We start from the raw sequence: 21,628 nt of genomic DNA, 5'->3' as shown, positions 1-21,628 counted from the left end.
GAAGAGGCCACAGAGGAAGAAGAAGAGGAGGGGGTGGAGGAGAGAGGTGTGTCACAAGCAGTTGTAGTGTTTTGGAGGCGTGGTGGTGGAACAACCTCCAAAACTACTGTGCCTTGACCTGCGTCCTTCCCAGCTGCCAGCAGAGTCACCCAATGGGCCGTAAAAGACAGGTAACGTCCCTGTCCATGCCTGCTGGACCATGAGTCAGCGGTAAGATGCACCTTACCACTGACCGCCCTGTCCAGCGAGGTATGGACATTGCCTTCCACATGCCGGTAGAGAGCCGGAATCGCCTTCCGTGAAAAAAAGTGGCGTTTGGGTACTTGCCACTGAGGTACTGCACATTCCACAAACTCACGGAAGGGGGCAGAATCTACCAACTGAAAAGGTAGCAGTTGAAGTGCTAGCAATTTTGCTAAGCTAGCATTCAACCGCTGGGCATGTGGATGGCTGGGAGCGTACTTCTTTCGGCGCTGCAGCAGCTGGGGCAGGGAAATTTGTCTGGTAATATCAGTAGATTGGCCGGATGTACTACCACTACTACGTTGTGACACACCTATTTCTACACCTTCGGTGCAGGCTGCAGAGAGGACTAGGGGTCTAGTGGGGTTTGAGGTCACAGAAGGGCAAGGGGAGGACCGCTTTGGTCTTTGGTGTGGGTCTTTCTGGTATGCCTGCCAACGAGCTGCATGGCAGGTCGACATATGTCTGGACAAGCATGTGGTGCCCAAGCGGGTGATGTTTTGGCCACGCGAGATACGCTTGAGACATATGTTGCAAACAGCAAAGGTAGCATCTGATGGACAGGTTTCAAAAAAGGCCCACACCAAAGAACTTTTGCTGTACCGTTGAGACACAGCAGCGCCACGTAATGCAGTTGGTGTACTGCCCTTAAGCTGACCCCTGGAGGGCTTCCTGCCTCTTTGAAGATGTGCCTGTGCCTCGTCCTCTTCCTCCTCCTCCTCCTCTCTCCTACCAGGCACCCAGGTAGAGTCAATGACCTCATCATCCCCTCCCTCCTCATCATCACTGGCGACAACCTGGCAGTATGCTCCAGCTGGGGGAACATCACTCACAGATTGTTGTCCCTCTCGGCCACCCCCTCTCCCTGGGCTCACATCAATGCCTTCCTCTATCAGTGTTCCGTCATCGGAGTCTTCAAAACGCTGTGCATCTTCAGCTAGCATGTACCCAACACTGTGTTGAAACAGTTCGGGGGACTCCTCAGGAGGACACGGTGGGACTAGGGAAGGATTGTGTGATCCCATTGTGCAGAGGGTAGAGGACGCCTTGGCAGCTGCTTTGCCAGACAAACTATAATCAGTCTGTGTGAGAGAGGATGAGGAGGATGAGGACGGCTTGGTCATCCACTCAACTAATTTCTCAGCATGTTGAGGCTCAACACGGCCAGCTCCCGAAAAGAAGGACGAGCGGCCACGGCCACGTGCTGAAGAGGATGCACCACATCCATCACCAGCGTTACCTCTAGATGCAGAGCCTGCTTGCCCTCGTGACTCTCTGCCTCTCTTTGTCCTTCCAGCCATAGTTATGCGTTCAGGTGTTATGTAACAAAATAGTCGCTGTCACACCGACTGCGTTCAGATGGTATTAAACAGCAACCACACAGTAAGAGCGACTTGGCTCAAGTGTAAAGTAACAAAATAGTCGCTGTCACACCCACTGCGTTCAGATGGTATTAAACAGCAACCACACAGTAAGAGCGACTTGGCTCAAGTGTAAAGTAACAAAGTAGTCGCTGTCACACCGACTGCGTTCAGATGGTATTAAACAGCAATCACACAGTAAGAGCGACTTGGTTCAAGTGTAAAGTAACAAAATAGTCGCTGTCACACCAACTGCGTTCAGATGGTATTAAACAGCAACCACACAGTAAGAGCGACTTGGCTCAAGTGTAAAGTAACAAAATAGTCGCTGTCACACCGACTGCGTTCAGATGGTATTAAACAGCAACCACACAGTAAGAGCGACTTGGCTCAAGTGTAAAGTAACAAAATAGTCGCTGTCACACCCACTGCGTTCAGATGGTATTAAACAGCAACCACACAGTAAGAGCGACTTGGCTCAAGTGTAAAGTAACAAAGTAGTCGCTGTCACACCGACTGCGTTCAGATGGTATTAAACAGCAATCACACAGTAAGAGCGACTTGGTTCAAGTGTAAAGTAACAAAATAGTCGCTGTCACACCAACTGCGTTCAGATGGTATTAAACAGCAACCACACAGTAAGAGCGACTTGGCTCAAGTGTAAAGTAACAAAGTAGTCGCTGTCACACCGACTGCGTTCAGATGGTATTAAACAGCAATCACACAGTAAGAGCGACTTGGTTCAAGTGTAAAGTAACAAAATAGTCGCTGTCACACCAACTGCGTTCAGATGGTATTAAACAGCAACCACACAGTAAGAGCGACTTGGCTCAAGTGTAAAGTAACAAAATAGTCGCTGTCACACCGACTGCGTTCAGATGGTATTAAACAGCAACCACACAGTAAGAGCGACTTGGCTCAAGTGTAAAGTAACAAAATAGTCGCTGTCACACCAACTGCGTTCAGATGGTATTAAACAGCAACCACACAGTAAGAGCGACTTGGCTCAAGTGTAAAGTAACAAAATAGTCGCTGTCACACCGACTGCGTTCAGATGGTATTAAACAGCAATCACACAGTAAGAGCGACTTGGTTCAAGTGTAAAGTAACAAATTAGTCGCTGTCACACCAACTGCTTTCAGATGGTATTAAACAGCAACCACACAGTAAGAGCGACTTGGCTCAAGTGCAAAGTAACAAAATAGCCGCAGTGACACCAACTGCCTTTAGTTGCTATTAAACAGCACGCACGCAGTAATAGCGACTGCGGTCAAATGCGATTTAACAGCACGCAGTGACACCAACTGCCTTTAGTTGCTATTAAACAGCACGCACGCAGTAATAGCGACTGCGGTCAAATGCGATTTAACAGCACGCACGCAGTGACACCAACTGCCTTTAGTTGCTATTAAACAGCATGCAAGCAGTAATAGCGACTGCGGTCAAATGCGATTTAACAGCACGCACGCAGTGACACCAACTGCCTTTAGTTGCTATTAAACAGCACGCACGCAGTAATAGCGACTGCGGTCAAATGCGATTTAACAGCACGCACGCAGTGACACCAACTGCCTTTAGTTGCTATTAAACAGCACGCACGCAGTAATAGCGACTGCGGTCAAATGCGATTTAACAGCACGCACGCAGTGACACCAACTGCCTTTAGTTGCTATTAAACAGCACGCACGCAGTAATAGCGACTGCGGTCAAATGCGATTTAACAGCACGCACGCAGTGACACCAACTGCCTTTAGTTGCTATTAAACAGAACGCACGCAGTAATAGCGACTGCGGTCAAATGCGATTTAACAGCACGCACGCAGTGACACCAACTGCCTTTAGTTGCTATTAAACAGCACGCACGCAGTAATAGCGACTGCGGTCAAATGCGATTTAACAGCACGCACGCAGTGACACCAACTGCCTTTAGTTGCTATTAAACAGCACGCACGCAGTAATAGCGACTGCGGTCAAATGCGATTTAACAGCACGCACGCAGTGACACCAACTGCCTTTAGTTGCTATTAAACAGCACACACGCAGTAATAGCGACTGCGGTCAAATGCGATTTAACAGCACGCACGCAGTGACACCAACTGCCTTTAGTTGCTATTAAACAGCACGCACGCAGTAATAGCGACTGCGGTCAAATGCGATTTAACAGCACGCACGCAGTGACACCAACTGCCTTTAGTTGCTATTAAACAGCACGCACGCAGTAATAGCGACTGCGGTCAAATGCGATTTAACAGCACGCACGCAGTGACACCAACTGCCTTTAGTTGCTATTAAACAGCACGCACGCAGTAATAGCGACTGCGGTCAAATGCGATTTAACAGCACGCACGCAGTGACACCAACTGCCTTTAGTTGCTATTAAACAGCACGCACGCAGTAATAGCGACTGCGGTCAAATGCGATTTAACAGCACGCACGCAGTGACACCAACTGCCTTTAGTTGCTATTAAACAGCACGCACGCAGTAATAGCGACTGCGGTCAAATGCGATTTAACAGCACGCACGCAGTGACACCAACTGCCTTTAGTTGCTATTAAACAGCACGCACGCAGTAATAGCGACTGCGGTCAAATGCGATTTAACAGCACGCACGCAGTGACACCAACTGCCTTTAGTTGCTATTAAACAGCACGCACGCAGTAATAGCGACTGCGGTCAAATGCGATTTAACAGCACGCACGCAGTGACACCAACTGCCTTTAGTTGCTATTAAACAGCACGCACGCAGTAATAGCGACTGCGGTCAAATGCGATTTAACAGCACGCACGCAGTGACACCAACTGCCTTTAGTTGCTATTAAACAGCACGCACGCAGTAATAGCGACTGCGGTCAAATGCGATTTAACAGCACGCACGCAGTGACACCAACTGCCTTTAGTTGCTATTAAACAGCACGCACGCAGTAATAGCGACTGCGGTCAAATGCGATTTAACAGCACGCACGCAGTGACACCAACTGCCTTTAGTTGCTATTAAACAGCACGCACGCAGTAATAGCGACTGCGGTCAAATGCGATTTAACAGCACGCACGCAGTGACACCAACTGCCTTTAGTTGCTATTAAACAGCACGCACGCAGTAATAGCGACTGCGTTTCTGTGCAATTCAATAGCCCAGTTGCATTAACAGCGACTGCGCTTCTGTGCAAATAAATTGCACACGTGCAGTAACAGGTAATGCGTCTGTGTGTGCAATTAACTAGCACACGTTAAATAACACAGAATAATTATATTTAAAGTAAATCCCTAATGCAGGCAATACAACACGTTAGAGCGCTGCATGTAGAACAATCTCCTGCCTGATAGATAAACTAGCTGAGCTGTACAGTTTATAAATATATTGACAACGCCTAAGGATGTGAATATATTCTCTACAAACTGTACTTTTAACTATACTGACTACACTTCCTACTCTATCTATCTTTCTATCTATCTATCTATCTATCTATCTGGTTAAGACACTGTGTCTCTATCTCTCTATCTCTCTCTGTCTGACTGACTGATCTTCTCTAGAACCGCCAACACACTACACTAGGCAGCCGTGCAGGCTGCCTTTTATAGTGGGGGGCGTGTACTAATCCCCCTGAGCCATAATTGGCCAAAGCCACCCTGGCTTTGGCCAATTATGGCTCTTCGTTTTTTGAGCGCTGTGATTGGCCAAGCATGCGGGACATACAGCATGCTTGGCCAATCATCAGCGCTCAACGCCCCAGTGAATTATGGGACGTTTTGCGTCACTCGAATTTGGCGCGAACGACCCGTTTTGTTCGAGTTTCGACGAACGATCGAACGACCGATGTTCGAGTCGAACATACGTTCGAATCGAACGCGGAGCTCATCCCTACAGCTCACACTATAAGTTGCCATCTGAATGAAAAGGGTCGCTATGGTAGGAGACCCAAGAGGATCCCAATGCTGACACAAAAACATAAAAAAGCCAGATTGGGGTTTGACAAAACGTACCTTAGGAAGCCAAAATCCTTTTGGGAGAATGTGCTGTGACAGATGAAACAAAATTACGTATTTTTTGGTAAAGCCCATCATTCTACTCTTTTTTTTCAGAAAAAGAAATGAGGCCTTTAGAAAGAAAACAATACAGTCCCTACAGTCAAACATGGTGGAGGTTCACCGATGTTTTGGGGTTGTTTTGCTGCTTCAGCCACTAGATGTCTTGAGTGTGTGCATGGCATTATGAAATCTGAATATTATCAAAGAATTCTGGGGTGCAATGTAGGGCCCAGTGTCAGAAAGTTGGGTCTCCGTCAGAGGTCATGGCTCTTACAGCAGGACAATGACCCAAAGCACACGTCAAAAAGCACCCAGAAATGGTTTAAGACAAAACGTTGAGTCCAGATCTAAATCCCATAGAGCACCTGTGGAGAGCTCTCAAAACAGCAGTTGGGAAAAGGAAATCTTCCAATCTGAAAGACCTGGAGAAGTTGGTGATAGAAGAGTGGTCCAAAATTCCAGGAAAGAAGTGTTAAGGCCCGTACACACGGTCGGACTTTCGGCCAACAAACTTCAAAATCAACAAGTTTTCAAATTTGTCCGATCGTGTGTACGCTCCATCGGACCAACTTTTTCGGGTTTCATTGGACAAAAAGTTTGGTCTGCAAACGGACAAACTTTTCAACAACAAAAGTCCGATGGTGCCTAGTCCGACCGTGTGTACAGCAAGCCATCTGACTTTTGTACAAAGTGCAAATACCCATGCTCAGAACCAATGTTAGAATCAACCAACAATAGCAGAAGTTAACCAAAGGGTGGCGGTAAAGAGCAGAAAAGAGCAGAAAAACATGTGATGTTGGGAAAGTTTTAGAAAAGTTTGCAGAAAAGTCCGAGCGTGTGTATGCTATGGGTGTGACCGGACAACTCACTTCGGACAAAAATCCAAGGGAAAGTTTGTCGGATGTCCGACCGTGTGTACGAGGCTTAAGAAACTCATTGATGGTTACAGGAAGCAATTGATGCTACCGAATATTAAATTAAGGGTGCCAATCATTTTGTCCAGTCTGATTTTGAAATTTTACATGGAATGTCAGATTTAGCTTTTTGTTACTCCAGTTTTTTGTGTCATACCAATACAAACAAAACAAATAAACCTGAGAATGCCTAAACATTTTTAATTGCAACAATTTTCTGGGTGAAGTGGTGTATTATCTGACAGAAATGCAGGGGTGCCAATATTTTTGGTCATGACTGTACCTTACTGATCTATGTGCTTTTTCCTGGTCAGTGACACAGAAAGTACCAAAGACATAGCAACCAGGTAACCAACATTTTCAGATAGCATGGCAACCCCCATATTCCTCATGAGAGTAAACTGTTATGTTGGGTTTACTTCAATAAGAACAAAAAAGCACTTTTCAAAGTGCAGCAGGTCACAAAATATATCCAATCATATTTTACTGGTCAGAGTATTTTCAGATATTCTCAGAACGACTGGTAATGGTTAAATGATATTCCCGATGTGGGTTTTAAAATAATCTCTTTTTTGGACCTCTAAACTTTTTGTGCTGGACAAACCATTACCTTTCTCCTGATGGAACTGCACTGAAGCTTGTCACGTCTCACAAACATGTAAAATCTGAAATGATCACTAAATAAATAAACCTCAGAGCAGCATAGGTGATACACTTGGCATGTTAGTAAGTGTAGGTGAATGAGAGAAATTTGGCAATAATAGATAAATATTGTCGTATTCATACAATTCTTAAATTCATACAAAATGCTTACCTTTTCCAAAGAAAAGAAGCCTGGCTGTCATATTGGTAAAGATCCATGAATGACCACAAAATTGTAAAAGATAATAAAAAGAGATATAGTTCTTCATCCTGGATCTGCAAAGACAAACCATAAAACCTAACCATCCACTCATAGCTGGCCTGGCCCTTAATAGGTATTATAAAATGTCTTAATATAAACATACTGAACCATTTTATAGTGAGCTTCCACAGCAAAGACCATGACATTTTATTTAAAATCTGAAAGTAGTAACAGATTTTAAAGTGTAATGATACTTTTTTTGACAAATTCAATTGTGTAAGGCAAGACATTAAAGCCTAATGTCCCGTACACACGATCGGAAATTCCGACAGCAAAAGTCCGATGTGAGCTTTTTTTAACAACAAGGTTGGTCTTTATTGGAAAAACATAAGGATGGTACATGACAATCACTCTGGGTAAGAGCAGAACAAAACAAACAGAAAAAAAAAAGGGTTAAAAATACATGGCACACCATAGAAAGAAGGAAATTATGTGAACTAGATACCCCCAAAACGGCAGGCAACACTTCAATAAAAACAACGTAGTCACAAATACGGATACAGTAAGGGGGGGGGAGAATGGGGGGAGGGAGAGGGGGGAGGCCCGCCCAGTGTACCAAGGATAACTCTTCTGCTCATATCAATATTCAAGGGTTAGCTTGTACCTGGGTCGCCAAACCCTCTCATATTTTAGAGGACATCCTCTACTGACGTAAGTCAACTTGTACAATGGAAGCACTGTATTAACCGCGTTTTGCCATGAGCCAAGAGTGGGGGGCAGAGGAGAGATCCACTTCAGCAGGATTTCCTTTTTAGCATAGAAGATCAACAAGGAGATTAGCCTCTTGGTATATCTAGGCCCCTGCTCATCATCCTGTACTCCTAGCAGAGCCAATTCTGCCGTCAAAGGTATATCCAGCTGAAGTGAAGAAAAGTATACCGCTCTAAAAACAATCAATCCCCATTGCTTCCGTCCCAACAAACCAAGAAGGTGCTGGCTGTGCTCAATTACCATGAGATGAAAGAAAAATCCTGGATCGCCACACTCCTCAAAAAACAATGTCTTTATTCAAAACATGAAAAAACAACAAAAATTCAAATGGAAAAAACAGCCAAAATTCATGCAGTCAAACAAGAAGTGGATTAGGAAAAAAGAGCTGACATGTTTCGCATCCTGTGATGCTTACTCGTAGCTACGATTTTTTCCTATACCACTTCTTGGTTGACTGCATGAATTTTGGCTGTTTTTTTCCATTTGAATTTTTGTTGTTTTTTCATGTTTTGAATAAAGACATAGTTTTTTGAGGAGTGCGGCGATCCAGGATTTTTCTTTCATCTCATGGTAATTGAGCACAGCCAGCACCTTCTTGGTTTGTTGGGACGGAAGCAATGGGGATTGATTGTTTTTAGAGCGGTATACTTTTCTACGAGTATACTTTAGCTACGAGTAAGCATCACAGGATGCGAAACATGTCAGCTCTTTTTTCCTAATCCACTTCTTGTTTGACTGCATGAATTTTGGCTGTTTTTTTCCATTTGAATTTTTGTTGTTTTTTCATGTTTTGAATAAAGACATCGTTTTTTGAGGAGTGCGGCGATCCAGGATTTTCTTTCATCTTATATCCAGCTGAAGACGGAAATTAATAGTCTCACCACCGCCGCCCAAAACCTCGCCAGCTTTGGGCAAGTCCAGAACATGTGAAAGAAGGTGCTATCAGGTGAGTGACAACGGGGGCAATTCGGTGATCGAAGCGGATAAATTCTCTGCCGCCTCTGAGGCGTATAATACACCCTATGCAGAAATTTTGTTTGGATCAGCTTGTCTCTGGAGGAAATAACTATTTTAGAACTAGCCTCGAAACACTCCTCCCAGGTTTCCCTATGCAAATCGTGCAAATCCGCCCTCCATTTATCCCACAAGGCAGACAGAGGCTTAGCAAGGGACTCCTGTGCCAACAGCTCCTCAATAGGGTCCGCATTAAGACTAGGGGGCGACGGGAACTGCGTCCTGGCTGTGTGACGGAGCTGCTGATACCTGAACAGCTGGATAGATGAAAGCCAAGCCTCAGCTTCCTTACCATTGTGTAATGACTAGGGAAGAGCTCAGGTGTGTTTGGATCCTGGTCTGAACCCACCAGCTTTTACCCATTCTGCGCCAACCATAATCAGCCAAGGCATTCCCTAGCTCTTGTATATATGAGGCTCCAGGATGGGGAATGCTCTGGCCACATATTATTATTATTATTATACAGGTTTTTATAGCACCAACAGTTTGCGCAGTGCTTTACAACATGAGGGCAAACAGTACAGTCACAATACAGGAGGAATGAGAGAGCCCTGTCCATTTAGAGCTTATAATCTAGGCTCATATGGCCCAGTAAAGAGGACCACTTCCTAATGGGACCGCACTGGTGGGTTCGGATTAGGACGGAAACATAGCAGTCATCCCTAGAGATGAGCAACAGAAGAATTTCCTCTCGTTAGACCCTGGGCAGGGGCAGACTGACCCATCAGTACCTGGGCACTGCCCAAGGGCTCTGGGCCATTAGGGAGTCCCATGAGAGGCTCTGTATCACATGCAGTCTAGCAGTGAAGTGGCTGTAATAAGACATCTCACAGCATGCTGCTCCCCGCCGTCCCCCCCATCCCTCCCATCCACCCCAGGCACTTGTACATGATATCACCTGGGATGGACGAGAAGAGTGGAGGGGTCAGCACTGTGGAGAGCAGTGCGCCGTGAGAAGTCTTATTACAGGCATTGGGCGAGTGAGGTTGTGTATCGGGCTCAGCAATTGTCCCTCTGTGGCAGCTGTCACTTCCATCCCTCCGCTGATAGGCTGCACACCACACTGAGCTACTGAGGATCCCCCCTCTTCGGCTCCAGTGTTCTCATAGACAGGAGAGGGAGGGGGGGACATTGCACTGCTAGAGCCAGATGATGATGCAACGTCACTGTGTATGGATAGATACAGAGGAGGGGGACAGGTAACGGTTAAACAGCACACATGTTGGAGTGATGGGAGAGGGGGGTAGAGGATTTGTGCTGGGTGGTGGATTTGGGGGGACTTTCAGGTCCTCTCCCCTTAGCATAGAGTTGCCCTGTGTCCCCCCCCCCCCCCACGGTGTCCCCCTGTGTCCTATCCCCCCACCCCATGGTGTCCCCTCATGGCGTCCCCCTGTTTCCGTCCCCCCCCCCCCGCGGTGTCCCCCTGTGTCCTCCCCCACAGTGTCCCTCTCTGTGCTTGTCACACTGCATTTCTCTCTGTCCTTGTCGCACTGTTTCTCTCTGTCCCTGGCATCCCTCTCTGTCCTCGTCGCACTGCGTCCCTCTCTGTCCTCATCACACTGTGTCCCTGGAGTACCTCTCTGTCCCAGGCGTCCCTCTCTGTCATTGTTGCATGGCATCCCTCTCTGTTCTGCTCCAACGGCATCCCCTAAAGGGCAACAATGATAGGGGGCTCAGGACAGTAAGGACTTGTTTACATTTGTAGTTTCAGAGGTGGTTAAACCCCCATAGATGAGCCCTGTTTTTTACCACCCCCCATACTCGCCCCACTACAGTGGCCAGGGCTGTACACATGTTGCTACAAGAATTATTCACACTTAACAGGTATAGCGACTGCCAAGCATGACCCATTCAATTGAATGGGGCCACTCTGCAAGCACCCTGCAACCTTGTGCAGCACATCGACCAAGGGGCTAAATCAGGCAGTGAGGAGGCATTGTATCACCTTTTCACCACCTGCTTTAACAAACCCTTGGGTCCCACACTAGCATGCTGCAACGGCATGCATTGCACACAGTTGCAGGGTGTTTAAAGAGCAGCCTCATTCACTTGAATGGTTAATGCTTGGCCGGCTACACCTGGTAAGTGTGACAGGGTGTAGAATTCCTTCTGTGGCTGCAACATGTGTACACCCCTGGACATGCCCTGTGATGTGCTGCTGTGTTTCCCCTGATTTGTATAACTGTGTGCCCCATGCCCTGTGATGTGCCCTGTCCCCTGCTGTGTACCCCTTGATGTGCCTACTGTGTGCCCCATGCCCTGATGTGTACCCCCTGATGTGCCCTGTGCCCCCTGTGATGTACCATGCTGAGCTCAATACTGTGTGCCCCATTCCCTTTGAGGTGCCCTGCTGTTCACCCCCTGATGTGCCCTACTGTGTGCCCTGTGATGTGCTTTGTGCCCTGTTGTGTACCCCCTGATATTCCCTGTGCCCCGTGATGTGCCTTGTGCCCTATTATGTGCCCTACTGTGTGTCGCACTGTGCGCCCCATGCCCTGTGTCTTGTGCCCTGCTGTGTGCCATGTGATATGCCTTACTATGTGCCCCATGATTTGCCCTGTGCCCAGTGATGAGCCCATAATGTGCCCTGCTTTACCACCCGTTATTATGCTTTCTTAACTTTACTTTTATGTTAAACATAGTGTAGAGAAATTCTCTGACAAATGCATGTAATGTGGACAATGCAATATGTAGATGGGGTTACAGTATGTGCAGGTGTGGCTTGAGTGTGGGCGGGGACACAGGGGTCCCATGATCATCTATTGCCAGGGGCCCCGTGAGTTGTCAGTCTGCCCCTGTCCCTGGGTAAAAGTTTAGTGCAGACAGAAATGTGGACTCACATGCTGTCCCTATAACAGGTGACTGTCCAGACAAGCTGTGTAGTTCTGGCCTCAGTTGTGTGTCCAGTCTTGTCAGACGCAGCTCGGCGTTCCTCACACTCCAGCAGATGTCCTCCTCGCCATTCTGGGTGGTAGAGCAGCATACAGTGGAGGTGATGAGAGATTACTACAGAGCACTCGGGCACAAGACTATGCAGATCTATACAGTGCAATGAAGGAGACAGAGTACAGGAGGAGGGGGAGGAAGAGCAGCTAAAATCTGTACCACCTCCTCCCCTCCCTCCTACTTTCCTCTTCTCCCACAGTTTTGGCAGCTTTTTGCATAGCTTGAGTCGAAAAACACAGTTGAATACCGTCTGTTGTCCTTTTTTTTTGCACTAACAGTTACATTTTCAGGACAAGCTTTCAAGGTTTCTAAGCCCCAAACAGTAATGATACACAAAAGCTAAATATTAGAAAAGATTGCTTGGACTTCAGAAGAAGGGGGAACATTCCAGAAGCTTGTCTTAAAATTGTTATTGCAAATAAGAAAAAAAGTAAAAAAGTATCACAGACAGTACTTAACTATGTTGTTACAAGTGCACTAATATGACTACAATTTAACCACTTGTTTACTGGGCACATATACCCCCCTCCTGCCCAGGTGAAATTTCAGCTTTCGGCACTGCGTCGCTTTAACTAACATTTGCGCAGTTGTGCGACGTGGCTCCCAAACAAAATTGACGTCCTTTTTTCCCCACAAATAGAGCTTTCTTTTGGTGGTATTTGATCGCTTGTGCGGTTTTTATTTTTTGCGCTATAAACAAAAAAGAGCGACAATTTAGAAAAAAATACAATATTTTTTACTTGTTGCTATAATAAATATCCCAATTTAAAAAAAAAACACATTTTTTTTCCTCAGTTTAGGCCGATACGTATTCTTCTACATATTTTTGGTTAAAAAAAATGTAAATCGCAATAAGCGACTGGTTTGCGCAAAAGTTATAGCGCCTACAAAAAAGGGGACAGAATTTTTTTTTTTTTTACTAGAAATGGCGGTGATCTGCGATTTTTATTGGGACTGCGATGTTATGGCGGACACATCGGACACTTTTGACACTTTGTTGGCGCCATTCACATTTATACTGCGATCAGTGCTATAAATATGCACTAATTACAGTATAAATGTGACTGGCATTGAAGGGGTTAACACTAGGGGGTGAGGAAGGGGTTAAATATGTTCCCTGCATTGTGTTCTAACTGTAGGTGGAGGGGGGGTGACTGGGGGGGGGTGACCGATCTATGTCCCTATGTACAAGGGACACAGATTGGTCTACTCTCCAGAGACAGGACACTGTCTCTGTGTAAAACGGCAATGAGAGATGATCTCATATGTTTACATATGAGATCATCTCTCATTGGCCGCACAGATCGCATCGCAAACAGCCACTCTGATTGGCCGTTCGTGGCGATCTGTAATTGGCTGTGTCCAAGGGACACGGCCAACACAGAGTTTCCCCGCTGCGCGCTCTGGAGCGCGCGCGGGGAAAGCCCAAAGGGGCGGACGTCAATTGACGTCCACTTGGATTTTCGGATCCGCTCTGTAGCCGTCATTTGACTATAACGCGGATCCCAAGCGGTTAAAGTCATATTAAACTCAAAAACAAACATGTATTATATTGCAGCCTACCCATTCTGTAGTGGCTGCATTTATTTTACATTTTTTAGGCTTTCTTTCTTTCTTTTATTTTCACCCGATGAGCTGTCCAATAAGTCTGTTGTTTTATTGTTTATTATTTAGTTGTTTTATTATTTATTTATGTAAAACATTTATTCAAAAAAGGAAATAAAGATGGCGCTGTAACTGCCTAGAAAAAAAAGAAAACTAATGCAGCCACCACATCTAAGGATTGGTAAGCTGCAATATGTAAAGTTTTTGGTTTTGGGATTTAATACTGCTTTAAAGTATACCGCGTATGTGAACACTTGCCATGTAAAACAACCCATTCGTGTAAAATAGAAATGCAAGGCAAAATATTTGTGTATTTATATAGAAAAAATATATAAATATCTTTCTTTCTTTTTTTTATTTTTTTATTTTTTTCCTTCTTTTTCCCTTCAGCCCCAATTCATAGCTTTTAGCGTAAGGTGCACACGGAGGAGCTTTGCACTTTAACCACTTAAGCCCCGGAACCATTTTGCAGCTAAAGGACCAGGCCACTTTTTGCGATTCAGCACTGCGTCGCTTTAACTGACAATTGCGCGGTCGTGCGACGTGGCTCCCAAACAAAACTGACGTAATTTTTTTCCCACAAATAGAGCTTTCTTTTGGTGGTATTTGATCACCTCTGCGGTTTTTAGTTTTTGGGCTATAAACAGAAATAAAGCGACAATTTTGAAAAAAATTCTATATTTTTTTACTTTTTGCTATAATAAATATCCCCCAAAAATATCAAAAAAAGATCGGTGATTTTTTTTGTGACTGCGACCTTATGGCGGACAATTTTGACACATTTTTGGGACCATTGTCATTTTCACAGCGATCAGTGCTATACAAATTCACTGTTTACTGTGAAAATTACACTTTACACAAGCATCTCCCCGGTCTATACCTCCGTGATCGAGTCCGCGGGACCCGCGGTCCGACTCACAGGGATGGCGGCAGGGTCGCAAGCATGCTGCTGGCGGCGCGTGCGTGACCACACGGACAGGCCTTTAAAGGCGACAAACAGGTACGTTGATATGCCTGTCCATGCCATTCTGCCGACGTATATGTGCAGGAGGCGGACCTTAAGCGGTTAAAGTTAAATTTACTATTATGCTGGGGACACTCCCCATTTTGAGGTGTCAGTCCCTGGCAAACAAACACCTCTGGTGCTGTCACTATCAGTATAACCCAACTATGCCCACCCTTTCCACCCAGCTACTTCATTCATAGAAGCTGTACAGCCCTACGCCTTTTTTTTCTTAATAAGTTATCACATAACTTCTGTTTTTAGCTGTATACAGGGCTTAGAGAGGCTGGGGTTAAGAAAAATCAGACTACTGACCTTCCCAGTGAATGGCAGTGGAGGAGGTTGTGTCAGCAGAACTCTTGGCCATGGGAGGACAGGCAGGCTGTTCTCCCTGCACAACCAGAAAACTGATCATGTTATACAGCGGCAGGTCGGCTCTCCTGTGCAAATCGCCGCAGCTTCACAGCAGCTCAAGCTCGCTGCACACTGCGGGAGCATGCCCGCGGGTCAGACAGACTTCATGTCCACCGGCGACCCCTGATCGCCTAGTACAGAGGCAGAACGGGGAACTGCCTATGTAAACAAGGCAATTCCCCGTTCTGCCTAGTGACATGTCAAAGATCTTGTGTTCCCAGTGATTGGGAACAGTGATCTCTGTCATGTCCTTGCCAGCCCATCCCCTACAGTTAGAACACACCCAGGGAATACAGTTAACCCCTTAATCGCCCCTTCTCTGCCAGTGTCATTTTTACATTGATCAATGCATTTTTTATAGCACTGATCAATGTAATAATGTCACTGGTCCCCAAAAACTGTCATTTGGGGTCAGATTTGTCCGCTGCAATGTCGCAGTCCCACTAAAAATCGCAGATCGCCGTCATTACTAGTAAAAACAATAAAAAATAAATAAAAGTTCCTAAATCTATCTAATAGTTTGTAGACACAATGGGCCAGATTCACAAAGGATTTACAACGGCGTATCTCCAGATACGCCGTCGTAAGTCCGAATGTGAGGCGTCGTATCTCGGCGCCTGATTCAAAGAATCAGATACGCCAGAATTTGTCTAAGATACGACTGACGTAAGTCTCTTACGCCGTCGTATCTTAGGTGCATATTTACGCTGGCCGCTAGGGGGCGCTTCCGTATATTTCCACGTTGAATATGCAAATGAGCTAGATACACCGATTCACGAACGTACTTGCGCCCGGCGTATTAAAATACGCTGTTTACGTAAGGCGTACGACCGGCGTAACTTTACCCCTCAAAAAGCAGGGGTAAGTCATGTTAAGGTATGGACGTCGGAAACGTCGGAACAGGGTCGTATTTTACGTCGTTTGCGTAAGTCGTACGTGAATGGGGATGGGCGTAGGTTACGTTCACGTCGATTAAGCATTGAGCCGGCGTAACTTAGGGAGAAAATTCGACGTGATACTGAGCATGCGCGCGCATGCGCCGTTCGTTAGGCGCGTCATTTACGTGGGGTCACCATTCATTTCCATACAACACGCCCCCTACCAGCCTACTTTGAATTACGCAGGCTTACGCCGGCCCATTTACGCTACGCCGCCGTAACTTAGGGTGCAAGTTCTTTGTGAATACGGTACTCGCCTCTCTAAGTTACGGCGGCGTAGCGTATATGAGATGCGCTACGCCCGCCTAAACTTAAACCATTCTTTCTGAATCTGGCCCAATAAGTTTTGTGCAAACCAATCAATATATGCCTATTGTGAGTTTTTTTTTTACCAAAAATATGTAGAAGAATATATATCGACCTAAACTGATGAATACGTTTTATATATATATATATATATATATATATATATATATATATATATATATGTATTATAGCAAAAATAAATATTTTTTTTTTCAAAATTGTCGCTCTTTGTTTATAGCGCAAAAAAATCAATCTGCAGAAATGATCAAATACCACCAAAAGAAGACTCTTATTTGTGGGAAAAAGGACATCAATTTTGTTTGGGTACAACGTCCTGTTTTTTTCATTTTCCTTGCACCATTGGGTATTCTTTATAAAGTCAGTTTTCACTTAGCTTCTCCTGATTCACGAACCTAAGTAAGAATTCATTTTAGAAAGTAAACATTCTCTAATACTTAAGTAAATCAACACGATCATAAATACATGGTCACAGCATAGTACTTCTCTCACATACTGAAAGTAATCCTTGGCATCTGTTCTTAGTTGCTGCACAACTTCCTATGTCTGCTAAACATCTCCTTTTTGCTTTCATTTTTATAAATTCCTTTTTTAAACCACACCCCTTAAAACTGAACTCCAGGAATGATCTGTTGAATCTTCCATATGTCCCACTCAGTTACATCAAATTCTCCATATCTCCCATTCAGAGTTGCTGGGGATGCAGAAATTCATTATAGTAGTCTGTGCTATATATATAGTCAGCACTGTTCCCATTCTGATCCTCCTTGAGCAACTCGCCTTCTCCATATTAAATATGGGGGTCACTCAGTTGGCACCTCCACCCTTCAGAGAACATCTTGTATTTCTTTTAGTGTATACAATGCATTCTCTCATTGAACTAAGTAGAAAAGAGATGGACGAAGATGGACAGCAATTGGCAACCCTTGTATTTCTTTAACAATAGGTTTATTTTAAAGTAAGCTAAAGAAAAATGGCACCCACCCAATTTATAACCAGATTCTAGAGTAAAGCCTCGTACACACGCAAGAAAGCTGCCGATCGTGTGTACTCAAGTCCGTCCAACTAAAATCCAAAGTACAAACATGCATGCTTGGAACCAATACTAAACATCAGACAACAATAGCAGAAGTTGCCCAAAGGGTGGCAGTAAAGAGCTGAAAAACCACATTGTTTGGTGAATGTTGACTGAAAATGTTGTGCCGTGTGTATGCAGATCAAGTTCGCGGCCAACGCCCTTCGGACCAAAATCCACGGATAAATTGGATGCAAGTCCGATCGTGTGTAAGAGGCTTTAGGTGTATTAACCCCTGTTGCACTGGAAGATTACAAAAGCTGGGGAAGGAGTAGGGGCATGGATGGAGGAAGATTTCGCCTGACAGAAGAGACATCGGCACAAGGGACATATATTCTACTGACTGTAAGTTAAGTCCCTTATGCTAATTTTTCTGCTTTTAATTTTGGCTGCACTTAGACTTTAACGTGTGTATGTTAAAGACGCTGCAAGGAATCACATTGGTGTAAATGAATCCTTCAAAAACATCTACACTACCCACATGCTAAACTGCTCCATTTAGTGTGTAGGCTGGTGTCTATTTTTCCAGGCAGAGAGGGGGCATTGTGATGAGCTGTTTTAGTGCATTGCTCTTTCTCCTATTTATTTAAAAAACTTTATTGAGAGTGCACAAATGTATACAACAGTGCAATACTCTGTAGTGAACTGCGGTGGCATTTGATGCAATAAATGCAGCATGTCTACATTGCTTTGCCCTGCATATCACTGCAGCATTGCAGTATTAACAGGGCACATAGAAAAAAAAATCTAAGTGCCCTGGTGGTGACCTGTGTTGTTCTTGTGCAGAAAAATGCAACATAATGTGAACAAAAATATACAGTAATGTTAATAAAGTTTTGGAAAGTATGGTTAGATAAAAAAAAAAGGGGGGGGGGGGATTCACCATTCTGGAATTTTTACCTTGTAGCGGCTGACAGTGCCAACCAGGAAGAAGCAATTTCAGTGAGAGAGCTCAAGTTGTCTTTCTACCATGTTTAGTTCTTCTTTACAAAGCTCAGAAATGTTCAGCTTTTTCAGTTGCACCTTCTTCCCCTGGCTGGCATTCTCAGTGTTTATCTCCAGTTCTGGCTGCTGGGACTATGTAGTCTCTCTGCTCAGGTGGGGAAGCTGCACTGGGTGCCAAGATATGTCTCTGTTCTGCCCCTAGAGCCAGGGTCTAGGGCAGGCATGCCCAACCTTTTGAAGAGCGAGGGCTACTTAAGCGACTTGGTAACCGGTCATGGGCCACAATGAGTGCAGCGGTCGGAAGACAGGTCTGTGTCCACTCTGCATATCGAGAGCAGACACAGCCCACTGTACTCTATGGGCCCTTCAATCCGATCCACCCAGGCAGAAGGGGATGAATCCTCTTCTATTTTTTTTTAGCAGATCAGATTGGAGGTAGGTGGTAGGTGGTGAAGGCAGCCCAGTAACCACTGTAGAACAGATATGACCATATTTGGTATCACTCCACCTGTGACAGGAGCTGGTGCTATACAGGAAGCATTGGCTTATGCAGCTCTGCTCTGCAACCGCTTGCTTTCTCTACCGCCGGCTTCATTCACAACACTGATGCTCTAGGATGCCGGATCGACGATCCGTGATCTGGGCTTCGCTAGGCACATGAGAGGGCTCTGCGGGCCACATTAGGCCCCCGGGCCACTGGTTGGGCACCCCTGGTCTAGGGACAGTGGGACCTCAGCTATTATAAAATATGACCTCAAAGGAAGGGTTCAAGCTACCGTTAAGACAGGAACAGAGGTGGTAATCATGGCAGAGGAATCTTACTTGAAAGTATTTAATATATAGAGTATGTAGCACTACCCCCATAGGAGCTGCTTGTTTAGATTTGGGCCTTGCACGTTACCTCAACATTCGTTGTCTAGGGGAAGAAAGTCTGTAAAGAACTCCAATGTCCACACAAGTTGTAAAACCTTTAGCTGTTAGGTTTTATTTTTCTCATAACTTGCAAGAAAGTAGAAGGATGGAGGAGCAGGGGAAGGTTCAGGCGCATAGTACAGATCACTGGGGAAAATGTCTAAGTTCCAAAAAAGTCACTCACCACTTCCTCTCGAGTGGGTATTGCTCACCCGGATAGGCCCCTCTCCCCTGGCCTAGCAGCCGGAATGATGCACGAACAATGATCAGTAACAGTCTCTGCCACAGACTGGTTGCAAGCAAAAGTGAACAGTCCGGAATCCTCTGCCACAGGATTTGGTACCCGAACTTCCAGCCATACAGTTTAAGAGCCTTTAAGCCGACCCGGCGAAACTGTAGGGTAACATGGATTGTAGATCATCCCTTAATAGAGTCACCAGGCCTATCCCGAGACATCAGCCTTCCGCATGGTCCCATCCTGGGCAGGTCCTCCCCTGGTTTCCTCCATTAAGTAGCTTACTCTCGTGAGACGGACAGCTCAGGATCACTTGAAATCATAGGCCCCAGTCAGGATGGCTGGGCCTACTTGGTAGAAGTACAGCCTCGGGCCAACAAGGCCCCGAGGCTAAACGACCATCACGGACCTCGAGTCAAGAGGGCTTCGAGGCAGAGCCTCTCACAACATGGCGTCTCTCCCTTAAGTATCCTTCCCCAGCATGCCCAGCGGGGAGACCACTCCCACTGGGCTGCTCCCGGGAAAAGACACCCAATGCACCGTAGCCTGCCTGAGTTCCAACATTGGCTGATGGTGGCATCGCCACCTACAGGCAACAGTGGGAAAATCCCTACAAGCACAGCCACAGCCAGAACAGAGGCTGATTTTGTATCAATCATCAAAGTCTGAGCTAATTATCAGCTCAGACACCCACTAAATTTAACATAGCGCCTGGTCATCAGGAGCAGGGCGCTACAAGTATATATAACAAGAGGTCAGCCCACCAAGATCCACCTATAATTAGCACAAAAACTATCTGCTATCCCAATTTGGATTATTTACAAAGCATAATAAATGTAAAAAGTAAAATATGTTGCTGTATTGTTTCCTTCTTCTCTGGTGTCTTTCCGCACAGTGTTTAATTGCCTTGTATTTACCTTTATGTCATTTTTTTAAATGCCTAAAGAAAGACAGATAATTATCCAACAAGAAAATAAGATATTCTTCTATATACTCTGCATTGGTAACCAAGTAACCACATTTTTTTATGAAGCAAACGGAAGGAATGCACAGAGCTAGATAAGAATTTAGAATATGTGCTGAAATTGATAAGGTGGTTTCCTTAACATTCATAAGGAAAGAATGATATTCAGCACCATAAAATGACTAATTATGCGGGTTGGTTTTAGCTAGTGCATTATACTGTAAGCCCATTTCAAATTAACTACTGTTTTATGGCATACAGGATTAATCCTACAATGAAGCAAAGCAAGAAAGCCTCCTATATAACAATTCTTAACAGATCATGAATTCACAACCACAACATTACCCTGGAGGTATTTTGTTAAGTGGGCCATGGGCTTAAAGGAAATGCATTTTTTATTCCAAATAAAGAATCATGTATGTGAATCAGATCTACAGTATCTCACAAAAGGGAGTACACCCCTCACATTTTTGTAAATATTTTATTACAGTAAAACCTTGGTTTGTGAGCATAATTCCTTCCAGAAACATGCTTGTAATCCAAAGCACTTGTATATCAAAGCATTTTTTTTACAGAGTATAAGAGAGAAGAGAGGCACCTCTAAGTTGCTAAATGTTGTACCTTCATTAAATGTAACCATATTGCTACACATAGAGGCTCCTCTATTCTTTTTTATACTCAGTTGTGACATGACGCTACTCTTATATCAAGACATCGCTTGTATATCAAGGCAAAATTTATTAAAACATTTTGCTCATTTTGCAAAACGCTCTCAAACCAAGGTTTCACAACACTGAGGAAATTACACTTTGCTACATTATAAAGTAGTGTACAGCTTGTATAACAGTGTAAATTTGCTGTCCTCTCAAAATAACGCAACACAGCCATTAATGGCAACAAAAGTAAGTACACCCCTAAGTGAAAATATCCAAATTGGGCCCAATTAGCTATTTTCCCTCCTGGGTGTCATGTGACTCATTAGTGTTACAAGGTCACAGGTGTGAATGGGGAGCAGGTGTGTTAAATTTGGTGTTATCGCTCTCACTCTCTCATACTGGTCACTGGAAGTTCAACATGGCACCTCATGGCAAAA

The 21,628-nt window shown here is 45.0% G+C and overlaps 1 protein-coding gene across 2 annotated transcripts in view; it reads right to left on the bottom strand.

Moving 5' to 3' along the window:
- The window catches only part of HACD4 (3-hydroxyacyl-CoA dehydratase 4), a 31,538-nt gene extending 19,303 nt beyond the window's left edge, over positions 1–12,235 (bottom strand). For both annotated transcript variants that reach the window (XM_040359539.1, XM_040359547.1), the window contains exons 1-2: positions 12,015–12,235; positions 7,360–7,463 (exon numbers count right to left, since the gene is read on the bottom strand). In XM_040359539.1, the coding sequence (XP_040215473.1) occupies positions 7,360–7,463; positions 12,015–12,157 (247 nt within the window). In that variant the 5' untranslated portion in view covers positions 12,158–12,235. The remainder of the gene's footprint in view (positions 1–7,359; positions 7,464–12,014) is intronic.
- Between the last annotated feature and the right edge of the window lie 9,393 nt (positions 12,236–21,628).

Source organism: Rana temporaria, chromosome 1, assembly GCF_905171775.1.
Source record: "Rana temporaria chromosome 1, aRanTem1.1, whole genome shotgun sequence".
NCBI classification, from domain to species: Eukaryota; Metazoa; Chordata; class Amphibia; order Anura; family Ranidae; genus Rana; species Rana temporaria.
Note: the sequence above shows the minus strand (reverse complement) of the source record. Positions and strands in the feature narration are given on the sequence as shown.